This window comes from Miscanthus floridulus, chromosome 5, assembly GCF_019320115.1.
Source record: "Miscanthus floridulus cultivar M001 chromosome 5, ASM1932011v1, whole genome shotgun sequence".
Taxonomy (NCBI): domain Eukaryota; kingdom Viridiplantae; phylum Streptophyta; class Magnoliopsida; order Poales; family Poaceae; genus Miscanthus; species Miscanthus floridulus.
This window is the reverse complement of record NC_089584.1, coordinates 95296767-95318085: the sequence shown is the minus strand read 5'-3', so window position 1 is coordinate 95318085 and position 21319 is coordinate 95296767. Positions and strand designations below refer to the sequence as shown.

The window sequence follows — 21319 nt, the reverse complement described above, 5'->3', positions numbered from 1 at the left end:
GGTGAGAAGCATGATAAGTTACTCTTCTTTACCGATAAGTTTATGGATGGAGGCGTTGAAAACCGTCATTCATATTCTTAATTGAGTGCCAAGTAAGTCGGTGCCCAAAACACCGTATAAGTTATGGACAAGAAAAGAACCCTCACTTAACTATTTACGTGTGTGGGGTTATCTAGCTGAGGCAAAAGTATTTAACCCAAACATATGTAAGCTAGACTCCAAGACAGTCAGTTGCCATTTCATTGGCTATCCAGAAAAGTCAAAAGGTTATCGCTTTTATTGCCCTAACAGACAAACGAAGTTTGTAGAAATAAGCCATGCTGTCTTCTTGGAGGATGATATGATCAGGGGGAGCATGGTAGCCTGAGAAATTAGTTTTGAAGAGAAGCGAGTATACATGCCCACTCCTATGGTTCAGGAGCCATTCTTCACGCTACCTGTTGTTGTTGTACCAACAATGTAAGACACTGAAGTAACAACACTTGTTGTTAGTTCTCCTATGGCAACAATGAATGAACATGAAGAACATGTCCTTCAGGATCCCATAGAACCCGTTGTCACACATGAGGAGGAGCAACAACAGCCTCATATAGAACAAGCGTCATCTAACGAGGCCCATAGAAGGTCTCAAAGAGTCAGGAGATCAGCCATTTCTGAAGACTATGAATTTTATGATTGTGAGGAATTTCAAATGGAGGGTGATCCCACCTCATTTGAAGAAGCCATGAGAAACGCTCACTCATCAAAGTGGCTTGAAGCCATGGAAAATGAAATGAAATCAATGAAAACCAATGATGTTTGGGACTTAGAAACAATTCCTAAAGGAGCCAAGACAGTAGGTTGTAAATGGATCTATAAAACCAAACATGACTCCAAAGGGAATATAGAAAGATTCAAAGCGTGACTTGTGGCAAAAGGTTTCACGCAAAGAGAAGACATAGATTACAATGAGATATTTTCTCCAGTCTCATATAAGGATTCTTTTAGAATCATAATGGTGCTTGTAGCACATTACGATTTAGAATTACATTAGATGGATGTAAAGACGACGTTCCTAAATGGGGATCTAGAGGAAAATATTTACATGGCATAACCGAAAGGTTTTGTTGTGGAAGGAAAACAATGTATGGGATGCCACCTGAAGAAATCTATTTACGGATTAAAACAAGCTTCAAGACAATGATATTTGAAGTTTGATAGTACAATAAGAAAGTTTGGGTTTTAAGAAAATATAGATGACAATTGCGTTTATGCAAAGTTCAAGAATAGGAAATATATTTTTCTAGTCTTGTATGTGGATGAAATCTTGCTCGCTAGCAGTGATATTAATCTACTACTAGAAACAAAGAAGTTCTTGTCCTCAAAGTTTGATATGAAGGATCTCAGTGAAGCTTCGTTCGTGTCGATGTGGGACCCATAGGATACCCTGCAAGAGAGGGAGAAGATCTAGTCCAACTAGGATTTTTCCCATGTAATCTTAGTAGTAATACTATTTAGTAATCCTACTAGGAAATTTCATTGTAAACTGACTAGGACTCTGGCCTCCTGACTATATAAAGGAGGGAAGGGCTCCTAAGAGAGGGAGAGCAATTGTACAACATAACACTTGACAATCAATCCAACACAAAAGGCTAACACCGACGGGACGTAGGGTTATTATTCGATCTACGATCGAGGGCCTGAATCAGGATAAATCGACTGTCTCTTACGTTTATCGTCGAGTTCTGCATACGCTGAAGCCCGAACAATACTACCTTGGGGACCCCCATGGTAGGCTATCAGTGGTGAAACACAACCAGATGGATGTACTTTTTCTTCAAAAAGCACTCACCACTCAAAGGTCCCAAGGAGCGCTATAAGGTTTCACTCCAGAAAGCACTCGGATGATATTTGTTCCTACTCAACAAGACTTGAAGGAGCAAAACGAGACTTTTAGAGCTCAACCATGAAGTGCTCGGGGGCTTGTCGATGCGGGACCCACAGGATACCCTGCAAGAGAGGGAGAAGATCTAGTCCAACTAGGATTCTTCCCATGTAATCTTAGTAGTAATACTATTCAGTAATCCTACTAGGAAATCTCATTATAAACTGACTAGGACTCTGGCCTCCTGACTATATAAAGGAGGGCAGGGTTCCTAAGAGAGAGAGAGAGCAATGGTACAACATAACACTTGACAATCAATCCAACGTAAAAGGCTAACGCCGACTGGACATAGGGTTATTACACGATCTACGATCGAGGGCCTGAACCAGGATAAATCGACTGTCTCTTGCGTTTACCGTCGAGTTCTACATACGCTGAAGCCCAAACAATACTGCCCCGGGGACCCCCGTGGCTGGCTATCGGTGGTGAAACATCGACAGCTAAAACGACAGAGGGCAGAAATCCACGCAACGGTACAAACCAACGAGCAGATTTCAGACTTATCCGTCCAGCACCACGGCAGGGTTATCAGATCGCTACAAGAACAACTCGTCAAACCAAGAAGAAAGAAAGGACTACCTCGCAAGGAACAAAAGAACCCGGTTATTAAGGAAAGAACTCGGTAATCTCATGAATGACAGGGATCACAGCAGAAAAGTAAAGGACAACTCAGAAGACAAGATTCGTTCCATTACAAGCAACTTCAAAAATAGAAGATTACAAATCTTACAAGACCCAACGAACTTGGCACCATGAAAAGCAAAGTAGCAAAGAGGAACACGGACACGACTAGGCTCTGGAACGACTACGTGTCCCAAATTGCTACTTGGAAGGACAAACCGCCATCGGCTACACTGTTTTCTTCAAAGGACGGACGCAGTGCACCCAAGGCGGAAATCGGCAGCACGGCAAGACAACATGGAGCAGAGAAGGTCGGCGGGCATCTGTCTACCCAAGACCGATGTGATGCTGGATATGGTGTTGATCTGCACCGGATAGTCTCAAGACAGGCGACGAGGATCAACTCAGAACTGCCAGATGAAGGAACAAAGCCCACATCACAAAACTTCCTCCAACTACTGCCACGTACATCCTGGCACAATGCTGTTGCAGGATTAGCCTACCTCTAATCCCTATCACAAGACTTCCTCCAGCTACGACAAGACACACAGGAACTACAAAATATGCCCGGGGGCTGCTCTATTTCACAAACTACCATGTTTATGACCATGAAGGTTTCAACAGAATGTCCAATGGATGAAAACAAGCACTCCGGGATAGTATTTATAGATCAAAGGAGCGGCGCACATGGACTAGGAGTACCAACGAAATAAGACTAACAAAGGACACAGTAAAAAGACAAGACTCAATAATGGATGACTCAGGCGAGAAGGAACAATACTCGAAAACGGGCATATTCGGAAGAATATACCAGCACAGTATAACCCGTGAACAGAAGGCATTTACACTCAACTACCACCATACAACTGCATCTGACAACAGCAGACTATCGAAGAATACGCCAAGACCTCGCGTCCGAGTTCTTCCTGAACAAAACAACAAGGATATACGCTCGGAAGCTGCATGCTGCGAAACTACTCGGATGATGGTTTAATCCAAAGGGCTGCTTCAGAAAGATGCCGCAAAACTACTCAGATGATGACATAATCCAACTCTCAGGGACTACTTCACAACACAAATTTTCAAACAACATAAAGATTCAAGACCCTCCAACTTTTTGTTCCAAATAGCAAGAGGCTCGGGGGCTATACTCAGTGAGTGCACTTTTTCTTTGAAAAAGCGCACGTCACCAAAAGACTTCCTCAACGTAGACCACTTCAAGACATTACGATAAAAAGAACCCGGAACGAGCCATTTTTGAGTTCTTTTGGATAAAACTTCAACGAACAAACAGAGCAACTTCAAGACAAGATCCTCCAGCTCCTTGTTCCAAATAGCAAGAGGCTCGGGGGCTACAACCAGATGGATGTACTTTTTCTTCAAAAAGCACTCACCACTCAAAGGTCCCAAGGAGCGCTACAAGGTTTCACTCCAAAAAGCACTCGGATGACATTTGTTTCTACTCAACAAGACTTGAAGGAGCAAAGCGAGACTTTCAGAGCTCAACCATGAAGTGCTCGGGGGCTTGTCGATGTGGGACCCATAGGATACCCTACAAGAGAGGGAGAAGATCTAGTCCAACTAGGATTCTTCCCATGTAATCTTAGTAGTAATACTATTCAGTAATCCTAACTATATAAAGGAGGGTAGGGCTCCTAAGGGAGGGAGAGCAATTGTATAACATAACACTTGACAATCAATCCAACGCAAAAGGCTAACGCCGACTAGATATAGGGTTATTACTCGATCTACGATCGAGGGCCTGAACCAGGATAAATCGACTGTCTCTTGCGTTTACCGTCGAGTTCTGCATACGCTGAAGCCCGAACAATACTGCCCCGGGGACCCCCATGGTAGGCTATCGGTGGTGAAACATCGACAGTTCATCCTAGGAATAAAGATTCACCGAGATAGAGAAAAGGGGTTTTAGGATTATCACAAAAGGCATACTTAGAAAAAATTCTAAAGAAATACAGTATGCAAAATTATAAGTCTTCACCTACTCCCATAGTCAAGGGCGATAGATATGGAGAATTTCAATGTCCCAGGAACCAATATGAGATCGATCAAATGAAAACGGTTACATATAGTTCAGTTGTCGGAAGTTTACGGTATGCTCAAGTGTGTACTCGCCCTGACTTAGCATTTGTTACCGGGTTACTTGGCAGATATCAGAGTAATCCAGGAATAGAACACTTGAAATTAGTAAAGAAAGTTTTGCGTTACCTGCAAGGTACGAATGGTCTCATGCTAATGTACAGAAGATATGATTCCCTGCACTTAGAGGGGTATACAGATTCTGATTATACGGAAGATGATAGAAAGTCCACGTCAGGATATATATTCACTCTCGCAGGAGGAGCTATGTCGTGGAAAATTTCAAAGCAAACTGTCACTACATCGTCCACAATGTATGCCGAGTTTGAAGCATGTTATGAGGCCACAGGGCAGGTGAATTGATTGAAGAAATTCATGCCCGGGTTGAAAGTGGTAGACGACATACATAAACCACTTAAGTTATACTGTGATAATAATCCAGCAGTGTGTTATGCTCACAACAACAAGTCAAGTGGTGCTGCCAAACACATTAACATAGAGTATTATGTTGTGAAAGATAAAGTCTGGGATCATATAATTAGTCTTGAACATATAAGAACAGAAAAGATGCTCGCGGATCCGCTTACAAAAGGCTTACCACCCAATGTGTTCAGAGAACACCTAGCCGACATGGATTTAAAGGAAAGCCTATGATTCCTGGACAATAAGTGCCTAGTTGAGAATCTGTTTCAAAACAGAAAAGTACATTGTAGCTGTTTAATCTAACGGCGACTGACCATGACGATGAGGTACGCTCTATGCACTGATCTGTGATGGAATAGGAACAAGATAAAGTAAATAGGTTAAGTTTAAGTAATAAGGTGAGATCAAGGGGGAGATTGTTAGTGGTGATCTTTCCAACTCGGACCAACGGCCGAGTTGAGCCTTGACCTCACGCCCTGATCAGGGGCGTCCAACCCTACATGGTTGGTGGGCTTTCGTCACACTACGCTATAAAGAGAGGTGAGGGTCGGCGGCTCTCTTCACAAGGTTCGTCGTGAGCAGCCACAGTCGCTCCACCGACATAACCCTAATCCGATCTAGAGGGTGCGCAGCCAGTGACGGGAAGCTCCACTGCCTCGCTGCCACCAGACTGCGTCACCGAACTTCACCGCTGGGACACCGCGCCACTGCTGGACCGCACCATCGGACTCTACAGCAATACCGACATCGCTATGGACAGCTCCAGCTCCTCCGCTAAGCCCTCCGACAGTCGATGACGTCTCACAGCCGCACCCCTCTCTCTCTAGCTCCTCGCCATTGTTCCTGTTCTAGGATCTTTTATCCGAATAGAAAAGGTAGTACCCGCTAGATTTAAGGCTAAGGTCCTGTTATTTCTATCGGCCCAACATCACATCACAACGAGGTGCCATTAGTGATGGGTAGAACACTAACAAAAGGCACCGCTAAACGATAGAAAGCGCGTCGTTGTGATTAACTAAGAAACTAATAGTGTGACCGAAGAGCTTGCTCTGCGCTTTCGCTAGGAGGAAGTGGCCTGGGACTTGGCACGCTTGGGCGCTTCAGGACCAGCCCGTGGACGGCCCCGACGCTTGGAGGGGAATAGCTCCTTCATCGCTTCGCGTTTGGCCGAAGACAAAGGTTCCGCGAATGTTTCGCGAAACCGATCAGCGATGAAGACGTCTGGAGCTTCTGGCGGCGATCCCTGGCCCCACGGCTTCCACTTCCGGAGCAGCACCTTCTTGGCCTGCACCTCAGGCCATGTTTAGTTGCCCCAAATTTCAGAATTTGGCACTATGCAAAAAGAAGATTCCCCATCACATTAAACTTGCGGTACATGCATAGAGTACTATATGTTGACGAAATCAAAAACTAATTGCACAATTTGGTTGTACTTTACGAGACGAACGTTTTGAGCCTAATTAGTCAACGATGGAACAATTATTACCAAATAAAAACAAAACGCTACAGTAATCCGACGGCGCCGATTCGGTGCCCGAACTAAACGCGGCCTCAGGCTTCGTTCACTGAACCCATGCATAACACTCCTGTAGGGCTGTGCCCTACACACATGACACATAAATCATGCATGTTATTGGTGGTCATGTGTCCGGTCGAATGTGATTCCCGTTGTGCCACGTAGCTTGAACCCCCACATGGGCAGCGCCCAGCGGCTTGTACTTTAAGCCCCCTCTTGTCCTAACTTAACATACAGGCTTAGCACTAACGCACATGGTTAACGCATGCAGGTAACACGATGCGCGCATGCATCCGTGTGCGTGTGTGTCACTAGCTGTATATATAAAGCGGATTTGACGACGCATTAGCTAGCGCTTAATTACGGTGCTTAAATTGGGGAAAAGAAGAAGCATCGCAAGTGACAAGTACGGAAGTAAGCTACTATGCTGTCAGGAAGAGTGACAATTTAAAGCTAGCTAGCGAGATTACCAATTTACCATGCTGTCACGCTCTTGATTCGTCACTGGAGATATCATGATGAGCTCACGTTGGGTTATTATTCAAGTCATACTAAGGCAGCTTCAACGTGAGAAGCACGAGTAAACGAATGACACAGAGGAACGGGGACACATACAAGGAGAAAAAGACAGCAACCGATCGAATAGTGCAGGTTTCCATCCACAGACGACACAGAGAAATGTCAATGTAAATCTAAACTACTAGAAGCTGGGGACGTAAACCATGCACGATTGCCGCTCTTCTGAACTCCCTCTAGAAGCTCAGACGTGTGTGTACGTGACAGACTGCACCTGATGTGTTGAATTGACTCAACACCTAGTCTTTTCCTCTGAATCACAACACCCTGGTAGGTGGTAGTGGTAGGTGAATCGATCGTAACATAAGTTGCCTGATCACTTTGCTTCTGATATTTTTGGTTTGAACTTAAAAAAGTAAGCTCTTTTTTTACCTAAAAGGGAGCTTTAGGTAGATGGAAAGAGGAAATATGCTTGATGCACTGTCAGGCAAAACGGAACGACAAGGCTAGTTTCGGATGCATCCGCTACCCGTTCAGAGAATGAAATGACAAGTGGATACTCTTATAATTGAATGGCACGGGGACGTAATCTGCTGATGATATAATGACTATGACTTACTTTGTTTAACAAATCACAGCTCAAAATTGTGTGACGTGACCGAGCATGGCCAGGTGTTATGGAGCAGGGGATTTGATAGATATCCATATCCGTATGATGGAGTACGAATTGAATCAGAGCAGCTAATATATTTGTCAGATCGTTTCACTAGAGTTTCAGAACGAATGCACTCCTGCTCCGAGCACAGATGACGTAGAATTGAAATTCAGTGAGAACAATGCTGCAATATAAGGTAAACAATCTCACAAAGGAGATGGCGGTGTAGTCGACGGGGGAAAAAAGTTTGAACTAACATTGAAAAGCCTAGCGGAGATCACACATTTACACTGCATGTCAGCAGGCTTGACAATTTAGGCGTGATCGGCTGGGGCTGGCTGGCTGGGCTGGCTGGCCAGCCCCCTCACATGGATACTATTTATGTGAACCAGCCAGCAGTACTTCTCTCTCACATAAACGAACCAGCAACGATACAAACCAGTCAATCGAACATGCTCACGCAAAGACTATTCCGTGACTATGCAGCCAAATTTGCCACCAAATAGGACTCAATGACGTCCTTTTAGCTTTGTTAATTAACATTTTGATCGGCACTCCGAAGTCAGAACCTAACGCGTGTCATTTGTTCTAACATACGTGTTGTCAGTTGTCACTGAACCAGTGGTGTACGCGACACAGCGTCACTGAAGTTGAAGGTTCTCGTGCCCGCTACGTCATCCATATGCAAGGCCAAACGGAAACGGTAGTGTTGAACAGTTCACTCGATGTATTCTGGAAGCCTACAGCCTACAGCCTACAGAGGAAGCTACAGCGTTCTTCTTTTTCCTACCATTGTTTACATGAGCCTGTTCGCTTGTTGGTTTCCATCATGCCTTATCAGTCAGACAACAGTGTTTTTCTCTCACAATAAACCAGTACCAGCCGAGCTTATCAACCCAGAAATCAACCAATAAACAGTCTCGTGATGGTTCACCAACTGCTGCTGGCCTGTTCTATTAGGCACGTGCATGTAATCGCCTAGGAGTAGTCCAAGGCTCCAAGTACAGAGGTGAATCAATGGTAGAGCAGAAATGAAAGCATTTATGTAGTACCTGAGAATGCTATGCGTCGTCAGAAGCCCAGTAGATAAAGATCAAGTAGTATTTGTTGTTTTCAATCGGTGAGATCACAGAATATTCCTAGCTAGTTCCTACCCTCATGAAAACGAGCAGTGTACTTGTCGTGTGATTGGGCGTTGAAAGCAACAAGTTTAGGTGTGACTAGATCGTTTCGAGTGATGCAATAGACGACGCATCATGTCGACCTCGCTGACGCTAGATCAATTGGGATCAGCACAAGGTCTGTAGGGATATTATTATCTTCATGTTTGCGTTCGCAAGAGACCTGCACCACAATATAACTCGCTTTGATTTTTTTTAGTACTTAGATTTTAATATATATCTAGACATGTTATATATAGATACATAGCAAAATAGATAAAAAAGGACGTACTCAGTGTAGAGAGCTCCCGCTCTGTGTGGCGTCTGGGGAAGGGTGTCAGTGGCAAGCCTTATCCTCGCCTGTGCAATGCGAGGAGACCGTGACTCGAACCCGGGACGTTCCGATCACAGGCGGTAAGACTCTACCGCTCAAAACGACTTATAATTTGGAACGGAGGGAGTAGTTGAGGTAAGTGCTTGTTTGTACAACTGCTTAATTCATCACTCATTCTAACACATATTTTCTTACTCTCAATCCATGTGTAATACTGCCTTCCTCACTCCTCTTTTGATAGGCCAGCACTTGCATTCACGCTCTTGGCATTCCCGAGCTGATCAACGAATTGAGCCACAAGCTCAGCTCTCTCTTCCCTCCAGCTAAGAGAAGCTTCTGACGCGCTTGTTGTTACGACAATTGTTGGACTTGCTCTATAAGAAGAAAAGAGAAGTCCAAGAAGACTCGTACAAGCCCGTTACGGAAAGGTCCAGTTCTCCAGGAAAGAAAGTGAGAGAAGAATGCAAAAAATTAGAAATAACTTCGATTAGCGACCTACCAACAAAATCATATGGACAAATGCTTCGAAAGCCGCCCTTTTTGCATACACTGACTTGATCCCAATGTCCTGCAAAATAGCACTGACATTAGATGAGCTCCCCTCGAATCTAATGTAACTGCTCTTGTAATAAAAACTTTTGATATAATTAGGCTAATTGCTAGTCAAAGATAAAAAGTTTGAATTTTGAAATACGTGCATGCCTTATATGCGGAGGGAGTACTGGTTTTCATTTAGTGCAGAGTCTGTCGCCACTATTCAATGAATTTGTAGCCAACTGGTTGTGGAGTTTGTTGCTGCAGACCAACCTGGGACAGAACTCAATGCCAAACTTGAGGACACACATGTAGTGTGATTTGTGAAGGTGCTGCACATTCTCCTCTCGGGCATTTCTTAGGGTGCTCAAGTCCTCTCCGAGTTAAATGGTCAGCAGTCCAGCAGTCCAGCACCGATGCAGAAGGTATCTAACAAAAGGGTGTTGGTCCTCTACAGCGAGGTGGAGCCCAAGTCTTCATATTTCCTTCCATGGCTGAAATTCTATGGACCCCATGGAGAAATGGCGACCCGATGCAGGAGGTAACTAACCAAAGGGTGTTGGTCCTCTACTCCAGGACTCCTTCCCTAATATCATGAACCCAAGTATTATGTCAGTAAAAGCCTCTTGTACTGTTCTTCTGCTTTTAACTCTCTTTGAGTCTGTTATATGCTTACACAAGGACGGTGCGCTTGCATATTCTTCGACAAGGCACAAGAAGTAATGGATGGTGAGAAATATCTCTTGTTACAAAGTGTGGTGAATGAACCAATAGATAAACATTATTGCACAGCAAAGACGTTTAAGAAAGCAGAGTAGCAGACTGATCAGTCGTCATTTTGGTTGGAAAAAAGAGGGGCTCAGATATATCATATCATACCTTCGAGAAACAAAAAATCTTTTGAGGTTCGACAAAAAGAATCCTACTGTTTTCCGTACTTCCGATGGGTTTAGGTCTATGGTATCAGCATGTTCACGCCTACCAAATCTTCGCAATATTTTCAATGGGGTCAAAGCATCATATGGAAATAGCTGAATCAGCTGGGGATGCTGATAAGAAACTATCTCAGTGAACCAAGGCAGAATAATTTAGATAACTTCAGCTGAAGAATTTAATCTGCTGGTGGAATTCATCTTGCATCATGCGAGGCTGTAAATGACGTGCTGAGCATATTCGGTTGATTACACACGAACTGAATCACACGGTGGTCCACTCCACTCATACTCTGTCATGGAGAAAGAAGAGCTGCGCCTGGGCCTAGAGCCCTAGACATGATGATGGATCAGAACCAAAACAGCACCCAGGTCCGCCTTGAGGCCCATATGAATTTCGAGAAAGAAGCAGCCCCTTCCGACCTTTTCTTGGAACCCCTCTTCTTCCCCCGTTTCCCCCGCGTGCGAAGTTCTCTCTCGTGTCGACGACTGGACGACCGCCGCCGCCGCCGCCGCCCTACGCCAGGTGCTCACGTCCCTCCACCAGGTCTTCTTCGGGCCCTTCGCCGGCGACGAGTACGCCCACCCCTTCTCTTCCCTTCCTGCTATGCGAAACAGAGCATCCAAACCCTAGCTTAACCTATTTGTATTCGGATCTGATCTAATTACAGGAGTATACATGTATTATGCCTACTAATTCGATTATGTTTCAAAAAATTATCTGGTGTAGTGTATGTATACACCCATGTCCTTTACTGGGCCGCGCCTGCTGTGTTTGTGTTCAAACCTTAACCAAGGCCACAAGGGGGCAAGTGTATTGATTTACATCGCTGGCTTGACTGGGGGATAATGATCGGGAAATAGCTTACTTTGTTGAGTGAGAAGCTTATTTGAAGATCTACCTTTTGCTGTAAATAAATCCTAAGGGCCTGTTTGGAAGTCCGGTATTCAGTCCAAAACCCTTGTAAATTACAGGCCCTAAAGTTTTTCCAATCCAATCTAGAGTTTGTTGTTTGGATGACCAGTTAGCACAATAATTTTACAATCGGTTTTAGCCAAAACAATCGGATAAAAATAATCTCCTCCCTGGGTCTGGAAAAATATATGACAACTATCACGGGGTCGTGTGCTTCGTCTTCGCGGCGCTTCGTCTCTGCGTACGCTTCATCCGATCCGCCCGCTTCGTCTCCGCGGCGGCGGTTGGGGCCAAGCGCATCGATCAGTAGCGGAGTTCTACCGCGATGCCGCAGCTTGCATCCTCCTTCTCAGGCGGAAATTTTAATCCGACGAATGTCGGACTCAAACTCCGACTCCGCACCATAGCCCCAGATCTTCTCGTGGGTTTGGAATCGCGCCTCCGCCACTGGACGCCCTCCCCGCCTCTTCCTGCCGGCCATCTCCTTCCCTGGCCAGGCCGCTCCCTCCATTCCGTGAACTGTGCGCCATGAGGAGCAGAGAGCAACGGTCGTCCTTGTCTATCGCATCACGGTGGAGTGCTCGCCGGCTCGGGTTCCAAGCAGCGAAGTCCAGGTGTTGTCGACTTCTGCCTCGGATGTAGTGTCGGGAGCCCAGCTGCCGTCCTCATCTGCCGACAGGAAGCAATGACGCCGCGCTGCCATCTCCTTTCGCCCAGCTGCCGCAAGCCCGACCGCCCTCTGCAAGTTCAAGCCTTCATGGCTCGTCCACCACCTCGAGGCTCGGTCCACAGAATATTGAGGCCGCAGATATGCGGCCTCAAGATCGATTTAGGCAGAGTGGATTTGACTAAACTAGGCTGGCTTGAGGGCTCGATGGCCGTAGCCATCCATGTGATGCGAGATGTAGTCATGTAGATGACGAGCGAACTGTGCGACCTATGGACTGTAGCTGTGTGAAGCTCCGTGGAAGAAGCTTGTCTGAGGCCAGGCATTTACCCAAATGGACATTTTACCGATGAAAGAAAATACGGGGTATTACAATTGGAAGCTAATTACTGGTGAATAAAGTTACAAAGCTACCAAACAGGACCTAAGGTGTAATGTATCTTGCCTGTTACCGGTCTGTCAGCCTATTTCTGTTCATCTTGGAAGTAATAGCTTGTTTTCTCCTATCCGATTTGCCTGTACAAGTCTGCTGCACCATACTGCTGCCAATCAACCATATTAACCAGCATCAGGGAAACTAATTTTGATGTCGATAGCATTGACCATCAGCCATTGATGTTTCATAAACCAAGGTTGTATGTTTTTTATGAACAAAACTTATCGTTGAAGCTATCACTTAGTTTGTTTCATAACTGTGCTAGCATCTTGCAATCAGCAGCTCTTGCTTATGGCTGACTGCCTCAGAGATATGATTCCAACACTTCTTTACCTGCCTAATTAGCGATTAGGGGGTTAGGTGCAGCTCACCTAGTGCCTTGTGCATTTTAGAATACTGCTTTAGTGAGCACCTAGCAGGATTCTAGGTCATATCTTGTATCATGGTTATATTTTTGTACAACAACCATGTACTTTAATTTACTTACACACATTTTTAAAGTGCTGTTTTATTTTTACATTAGTATTCTAAGCAGTAATATGCTTTATTTCTTTCCTTGGTTGTTTACTTGATTATATATATTTTAATGATCTTAAACGGTGTGCAGATTAGGGTTTTAAAATGGCTGAAATAAAATTCTTTGCCAGATGGATATAACAAGGCCTGCCTGAGAAGGAGCTGCTCTTTTGCAAGGCGAAAAGTTGCTCTTTCTATCTTTTCTTTTCTTTTCTTTCTTTTTGTCTTGTTGGTCTCGTTGCAGTTGCAGGAACAGGGACAATAAACACTTAGTGGGGGACTATCAGTATACCGTCTTTTTGCAGTTGCAGGGGTTGTACCTTTGGTGTTAACTATTTGAAGGAGTGAGTTTAGGCTAATAGACTGCAGATATCCGATAATGCTTTGCTCTGGAGAAATATTATATTCTCCTGTGTCATTTACTTATATACTCTCGTCATTCTGATATTAACAATTTGAGTTAGTGTGCAGCTTAGGTCATAAGAAGAGGTTTGGCTAGTGTTGTTTTGCAAGAACTTGAGGTCTGCTATGTCTTGGGACTGCAGTAGTAGCTGCTGCCTTTTGAGCAGTTAACCTCAATGTTCAAATGGGTAAATATGCTGTATGCTAAATTGCTAATGTTTTGGGAATATTGTAAAACAAATAAACAAATACAGTGCATCTACATAGTTGTAAAACGAATACAGTGCATCAAGTTTGGTAATATTCTGGATGCTGATATTGTGTAACCGCATTGTCCATCAATACTCTTAACTCTAAATTTCTTGTGGTTCACCAATTAAATTATGGGGGCTTTCGTGTATCTGGAAGCAGTCCTCTCAATTTAGAGAGGTATTAATGATCTATAATACTTTCTTTGCAGGTTTCTAGTCAGTTGGACTGATTTCGAATCATGGCGGAACACTTGGCTTCAATATTTGGTACAGAGAAAGATAGGGTCAACTGCCCATTTTACTTCAAGATTGGGGCCTGTCGTCATGGAGATCGTTGCTCACGTCTCCATAACAGGCCAACCATATCACCAACTCTTGTCCTCGTTAACATGTATCAGCGCCCTGACATGATCACCCCTGGGGTTGATGCTCAAGGCCAGCCAATTGATCCCCACAAGATGCAGGAACATTTTGAAGATTTTTACGAGGATATCTATGAGGAACTAAGCAAGTTTGGTGAGATTGAGAATCTCAATGTCTGCGATAACCTTGCTGATCACATGATTGGTAATGTCTATGTCCAGTTCAGGGAGGAAGATCAGGCAGCTGCTGCTCATATAGCCCTTCAGGGCCGTTTTTACTCTGGCCGACCAATTGTTGTTGACTTCTCCCCTGTGACTGATTTCCGTGAAGCGACCTGCCGGCAATATGAGGAGAACAGCTGCAATCGCGGTGGATATTGCAATTTCATGCATGTGAAGAAGATCGGTAGGGATCTGAGGAAAAAAATGTTTGGGCATTACAGGAGGCCATACAGGGGAAGGAGCCGTAGCCCTAGTCCACATCACAGGAGAGAGCGCCGGGACCGAGATGATTACCGTGGCGCCGGTGATGGCGGAGGCCGTGGCCGTGATGATTACCATGGTGGTGGTGGTGGGCGCAGGGGTGGAGGCAGTAGGCATGAAAGGTATGACGATGGAGGGAGGCGCAGGGGTGGCAGCCCCCCTCCCAGGCGGGCGAGGAGCCCTGTCAGGGAGAGCAGTGAGGAGCGCAGGGCTAAGATTGAGCAGTGGAACCGTGAAAGGGAGGAAAACCAAGGGTAAGCGTCATTGGTGTGCTCCTCTAAGGTGGGCAAGGTAGGCATTATCTGTTAAGGTTGTCAGGCAGTTTGCTGGTTCCGTTCTAAGCTGTGCCTGGGAACTTACTATTTTATCAGGATTGCCTTTTGAGTTCAGTGATCTCTAGGGCATGGATTCTAATTTATTTTGCTGCATGAAACTTGTGAAACTGTCATTTGTGTTCTGTAACGTTTTGTCAGTCTGTTGTGTATTGCATTTGCTCGGCCCTTTTGTTTTATGCCAAATGTTTGGCATGCCACCGTGTTTGACTGATGGCTGCCTGATTCTAATGGATCAATGATCATTCCTGGCTGGGGTGCACTGGCGGTCTGGCACGCCTTTGTTTTCGTTTCTACTGTGCTTTGCCTGTGCGGCCACCTCTGAGGTCGCGGCTGCATTGATTTTCTTCCTCTGTGATGGTCAGGATTCAGTATTCGAGGCTCTGAAGAAAAGATTGTCCTGTGTGGGAGGTTATCCCTCGTATTACGCCTTGTTACTTAAATTTATCGTGCCAGATTTATGATCTCAGCTGCGTTGTACTAACATCACTTGCAATTTATTAGAAGCTATATATGCTAATGGAAAAAGTTTATTTTACCTTGCTGAACATTAGTCGTAGTTGGAATTTTCTTGTCGAACGTAGACGAGTACCGCCTAAATTCTTAAAACCGTTCAAATCATCTCATTGCCCTGTGTTGAATTTGGTTTTAAGGAGGTTTTGTCCTTTTCTAGTTAAAAAAATCTTGTAAATACTTTCTCCGTTTTCAAATTATAAGACTTTCTCGCTTTTTAAGATACATCGATTTTACCATATATCTATACATAGTGCATTTTTAAGTGCATAGCAAAAATTACGTATCTAGAAAAGCTAAAATGTCATTTAACTTAGAATAAAGGAAGTACCTGATAAGGCTACTAAACCATAGAAAATGTCTATAAGCATAAAAAAAAAGTTACTGAAAAAATCCTAGAGATAGATTGGGACATGACAAACCCAAATCAAATATTTAGAGCTCATGAAAATATATTTAGAAGCTTACAAAAATTGGATTTGGACAAAGTAAATAGACCCAATCCAAACCTATGAGCTCCAAAACACCCAAGCAAGCAAATAGACAGTCCTATTGGATGGTCGCCAAGTATTCTTTTTTGCCAACAAACATTTCGTGAGAACGAGGTGTAGCACCAAACTTGGGGCCTGAGTATAGTGTGAAGTCAATTTCAAATGGTTTGACCGGTTTCAAAGGTGGAAGAACAATTAAGATACCTTAGTCTTGAGAAGAATATATTTCTCGCTTTTTCGAGGTATCCAATAGTTTTAACTTTAACTAAATCTATAAAAAGTACTAATATTTATGATATCAAATAAGTATCACTAAATTAATAATGGAATATATTTTTATAGTATATTTATTTGATGACATAATTCTTAATAATATTTTTCTATAAATTTAGTTAAATTTATGAAAAATTGACCCAATCCAAATCTAGAATGACATCATTTTTTTAGAGAAGTAGTATATGACAATGAGGTACTTGTTGGTTGAAAATTGTGGGTTTATTTTTATAGAAGATTTGACCATGTCAATTGAATGATATAATGTTATGTTTCTTGATAAGCTCCTATTGTTAAAATTCATACTATCTAAGTTTATAATAATGCCACAATTTTTTTCTCTGCACTAATTTTTTGAGAAATAATTTTTTTTTGCAATAAATACTACAATTAGAAGATCACATAAGAGCACTAATTGTTTTTGTATTTAATCAGCTTATCTGGATGGCATCTTTATGGTGCTTTAGGAAATTTACCACATTAAGAGTATATACAAGAATGCTCTTAATTTAGCGTCGCCATTTCTGTATCCAAGAAGATATATGATGATGAGGTACTTGTTGGATTATCCTAAAAAAATATACCCCTCCCCCACCCCTCCACACCACACCCCCGCTAAATCTCTCTCTCTCATAACATTTCATGTATATCTCAATCCATAAATTTTAGACATGCCATGTGTTGTACACGTGTTGTATATGTGTTGTAATGTTGTATATTAAGACTATAAGGGAGCATGACGCCTAAGAGGGGGGGTGAATTAGGCAACTTAAAATTCTACTTCTAACTAAGGCCTCTAATTTGACCTAGTCAAAACCTATGTAGGAAAGTAATCTATCTAAATGTGTAACTACGGTTTTGCTAGGTGTGTTGCTATCTCTACCGCAAAAGAGTGATGCAACCTAGGTTCCAATCCTATCAACTAGCCTATTAACTAAGCTAGGGAAGTAAAGCACACAACCAATGTAGCAATGTAAATGCGGAAGGTAAAGATGAGGTAGAGGTGCAAACTCCCATCGACGACTCCGGTATTTTTACCGAGGTATCGAGAAGCGCTCAAGCTTTCCCCTAGTCCTCGTTGGAGCCCTTCACAAGGGCCAAGCTCCCGGTCTGGTAACTCCGTGGATAGCCCCGGGCCTTCCCCACGCGCAAGTGGGTCTCCGGTGTGCCTTCCGGCAAGCCTCTCTCGGACTGCTCCCCGCTGTCTTTACTATCAAGCTTCCGGCCGAACCATCGCGGGCCTTGCTCCCTTCGGTACACGGTGGCGGCCACACCATAAACGTGTTTGGTGTGATCTTGCAAGACTACAAGCCCCTCTGATGTACAACAATGGTGCGTGCAAGCACCGAGTGATAAGAGGTGTGTAAACCTCAGTAAACACTAGGACTAAACCTAGAGCAAGCGCATAAGCGGTGGTCTAATCAACCTAAGCACTTTCCAAAGCACCTACGCTAATCACCTAATGAATCACTAAGCACTATGCAAGTGGAGATCACTAAAATGGTGTATCAACACTCTTGGTATGTTTCCTCAGCTCTCTACTCCTCAAATGGCCGGTTAGGGGGTCCATTTATAAGTCCCATGGAGAAAGTAGCCATTGGGGACGAAACCCAACTTTCTGCCATTGACCGGACACACGGGTTGTCCTGATCGGACATGTCCGGTCGTCCAGTCGCTTACCATCTGACGCATTCGGTCAACGTTTTGCCGTTTTGGAACCTCTCTGGACTCAATCGGACGCCACTGCCTGGCGCGTTCGGTCATCCATAGCTGCTGCGTCCGGTCCTCACTGAGTTGTTGCCGCGACGATGAACAATGAAGTCCATGCGTCCGGTCACTGCCTCGCTCAGAGTCCGGTCGCTGCTACTAATGCCTGTTGTTGCCGAGCAACTGATCGACCATGTCCTGTCCTCATAGGGTCGTGTTCGGTCATCTCTGCCAAGCTCGTTTCTTTGCGATCTTACGTTCGGCTTGGTTCCCATCTTCGTGCTTGGACTTTGCTTGATATCTTGGGTCTTCTCTTATGCTTCTAGGGTCTTGCTTTTGGTGTTGATTGTGGGATCATCATGTCACCTTCGTCTAAGTCATGTCTTGCGCCCTATTGAACTACAAAACAATTACTTGTAAATTCATTAGTCCAATTTGATTGTGTTGGTCATCAAACACCAAAATCCAAAGTAAATGGGCCTAGGGTCCATTTTTCTTACAATCTCCCCCTTTTTGGTGATTGATGACAACACGACCAAAGCAAGCAAATAATAAAAAATTTAGAATTTAAAAACTATTTACTTGCTTGGATGCAATGCAAAGGGCAAGGTTATATGATGCTAAAAGATACCACATGTAAACATCTTTGAAAACTTATCTTGCCCTTGCAAATGTCCCCATGTGGCATTATGGATTTAAGCCTCCCCCTAACTCCATAATCCACTATCCTCCCTTTCTCGGACCATTACCACTTGTAAATTATTATGATCGGGCTTGCTTTTGGTCCTACAAATTCTCCTCCTTTGGAATCAAACACCGAAAAGAAAGACATTAGTAGCACAAGGGAGGGTCAAACTTTGTGATCCTTTGTATGAGGAGTGGAATAGGTCACGAAATTTGACTCTCATATTACATAGACTAAGCTCCCCCTAAATATATATATACATATTATGGAGATTGTAGTTTATGCATAATTGGCAAATTAATGCTCAAGAGAGTTTAATCTATATAATGCATGAAGAAAGCATATAAATACCAAAGTGAAATCAACATGCTGATATTGGTTTAGAAATACCACATGTGGAAACCAATTTGATTTATACCACTTGCAATAGGTGGTGGATATTTGAAGTATGATGCTTAACTCCGGGGAATCCATTTTCCTTGCAATGAGACTACTACACAAATGATAAGCTTGAAAATATGTTAGTCTCAAAGCATCCAACTTGTAGAGTAACCTCCCTCTAAATTTGTGCACACAAGTATGAAATACTTGTAGGAGACATGCACATTGATTTTAGAATAAAAAATACCACTTGAAAGATGACATCACATGAATGTGAGAATAATTTTTGAAAGTAATATTTGAGAGAAATTATCTACAATTTGGACTTTGGCACATATTAGATGAACAATTATAAAACAAGCTATGTGTCGTGCTCCTAAACAATTTAAACCATGTAGGTTTGCTCCAAGGGTTAAGAGTAAAACTGAGCAAGTCTACCATAAGATATACCTAGTGTATGCAAGACAAAAGATTAAACATGCAAATGCAAACCTAGGCATGAAAAGGAACTAGATGCTAATTGAAATTGCAAGAAATTAAATCTAGTTACATAACATGGGAAGGGGAATTTGGGTCCATAGTATTCACTAACCCACTTGGCAATTACCGTGTCCATAATGATGCACCCCATGAAATGCACCCATACTTTACTAAGTCTCTAAATTCTCCAAAGTCCATCGAACTTCTCACTTCCCTTTCGGGATCCAAACCTTCTTGGTGCTCTTCAAGTTGGAAATGATCTCCTTTGGCACCCAAATGCGTTTGGCCCCATTGTTGGCTTGCTTGTTCACCTTGATGGCCACCACCTTACCATTTTTCTTCTTCTTCAAGAGATAAGGTGTGGAGGTCTTTTTGTCCACCTTGTTGGTGTAGGTGTTGGAGAGCTTGCTTGTTTCCTTTTTGTTTTTCTCTTTCTTCTTAGCTCCTCCCCCATTCTTCACCTTGCACTCATAAGACTTGTGGCCTTTCTTATGGCACACATAGCAAACCATGGTTTGTCCTTCATCAAGCTTCTTCACTCCCTTAATGGTGTTATCTTGATGATGTTGGGTCTGCTCCATTTTTCCTTTTACTTGAGTCAAGTCCTTGGTAAGGCTAGCCACTTCTTGCTTGAGTTGCTCATTCTCCATTACGACCTCTTGTGTGCATGTATCTACAACAACTTTCTCAATACAAACTTGGTTGCACAAGGGTGAGTCTACACATAAATCATTGGAAGAAGCAGAAGCATCCTTTTTAGGCATGTCAAAGATAGAACTTTTCTTTTTAAGTGCCATGGTGAGGATTGTACCGACGATTTCAAGATTAGCAACTTTATTAGTTAGCTCATCACAATGTTTGCACATAGTTTCTATTTTAGAAAGCAAACTTTTATAAGCATCTTATGAGCTAGCTAACTTTTCTTTTAATTTTTCATTTTTCTTTACAAGTTGCTCATCATTGATTGTGCATGCATTTGTTGTTGCACTAGCCTCAAGTTGCTCAATTTTAGTAGATAGTTCAATAGTAAGATTAGCAAATGTCTCATATTGTTCAAGCAAGGTTTTATATGCTTCTTATGAACTATCTAGCTTTTCTTGCAACATTTTTAGCTTCTTTTATTGGCTAGTGCAAGCCTAAGCATATTTAAGATTTTCTTGCATAGGTTCATTAAGAGAAGACATTTCATCATCACTATCACTATCACCAGAGGATGAGCTTTCGTTACCTTGTGCTATAAGGCACACACAAGAAGAGCTTGATGATGAGTGCTTGTGGCCTTGCCTCTTGTGATGGTCTTCTTCTTCACTTGAAGAATCATCCCATGACCTTATTCATGTGAGGGCTTTGTCCTTGCGCGCCTTCTTCTTTGTCTTGGGTGTGGGCTTGTTTGAACAAACTTCCACAAAGTGCCCCAACTCGCCGTATCCATAGCATCCTTTCTTTCTTTGCTCATTTCTTTGATTGGTGAAGATGAAATCTTAAATTTGGATGGGCACACCATTGACATTGAGCCTTTGGATCATCTTATCCACCTTGTTGATAAGTTTGATTGATTCTTCATCAAGGTCGGAGGTGGAGGAGAAAGATTGTCTCAACTTGCTTGCCCTTCATCTTCTTTTTCTCACTACATGTGAGAGCTTTGCCTTTGCTTGATGACGAGGCTTCTTCTTGACCCATCTTCCGTGACATTTCAAATGCCACTATCTTAC

General features: G+C 43.3%; 1 protein-coding gene across 5 annotated transcripts; it reads left to right on the top strand.

Annotated features, from left to right (window-relative positions):
* The first annotated feature begins 11099 nt into the window (after nt 1–11099).
* Nucleotides 11100–15365, top strand: LOC136450270 (splicing factor U2af small subunit B-like). 5 transcript variants are annotated; one of them, XM_066450653.1, is made up of 3 exons: nt 11100–13591; nt 13719–13837; nt 14110–15365. In XM_066450653.1, the coding sequence occupies exon 3, from the start codon at nt 14140–14142 to the stop codon at nt 15001–15003; it is 864 nt and encodes a 287-aa protein (XP_066306750.1). In that variant the 5' UTR covers nt 11100–13591; nt 13719–13837; nt 14110–14139; the 3' UTR covers nt 15004–15365. The 5 variants fall into 5 exon arrangements, with proteins under 5 accessions (XP_066306750.1, XP_066306751.1, XP_066306749.1 ...); XM_066450654.1 differs by lacking the exon at nt 13719–13837 and having other exon boundaries at nt 11100–11288; XM_066450652.1 differs by having other exon boundaries at nt 11100–11288; nt 13379–15365.
* The last annotated feature ends 5954 nt before the right edge of the window (nt 15366–21319 follow it).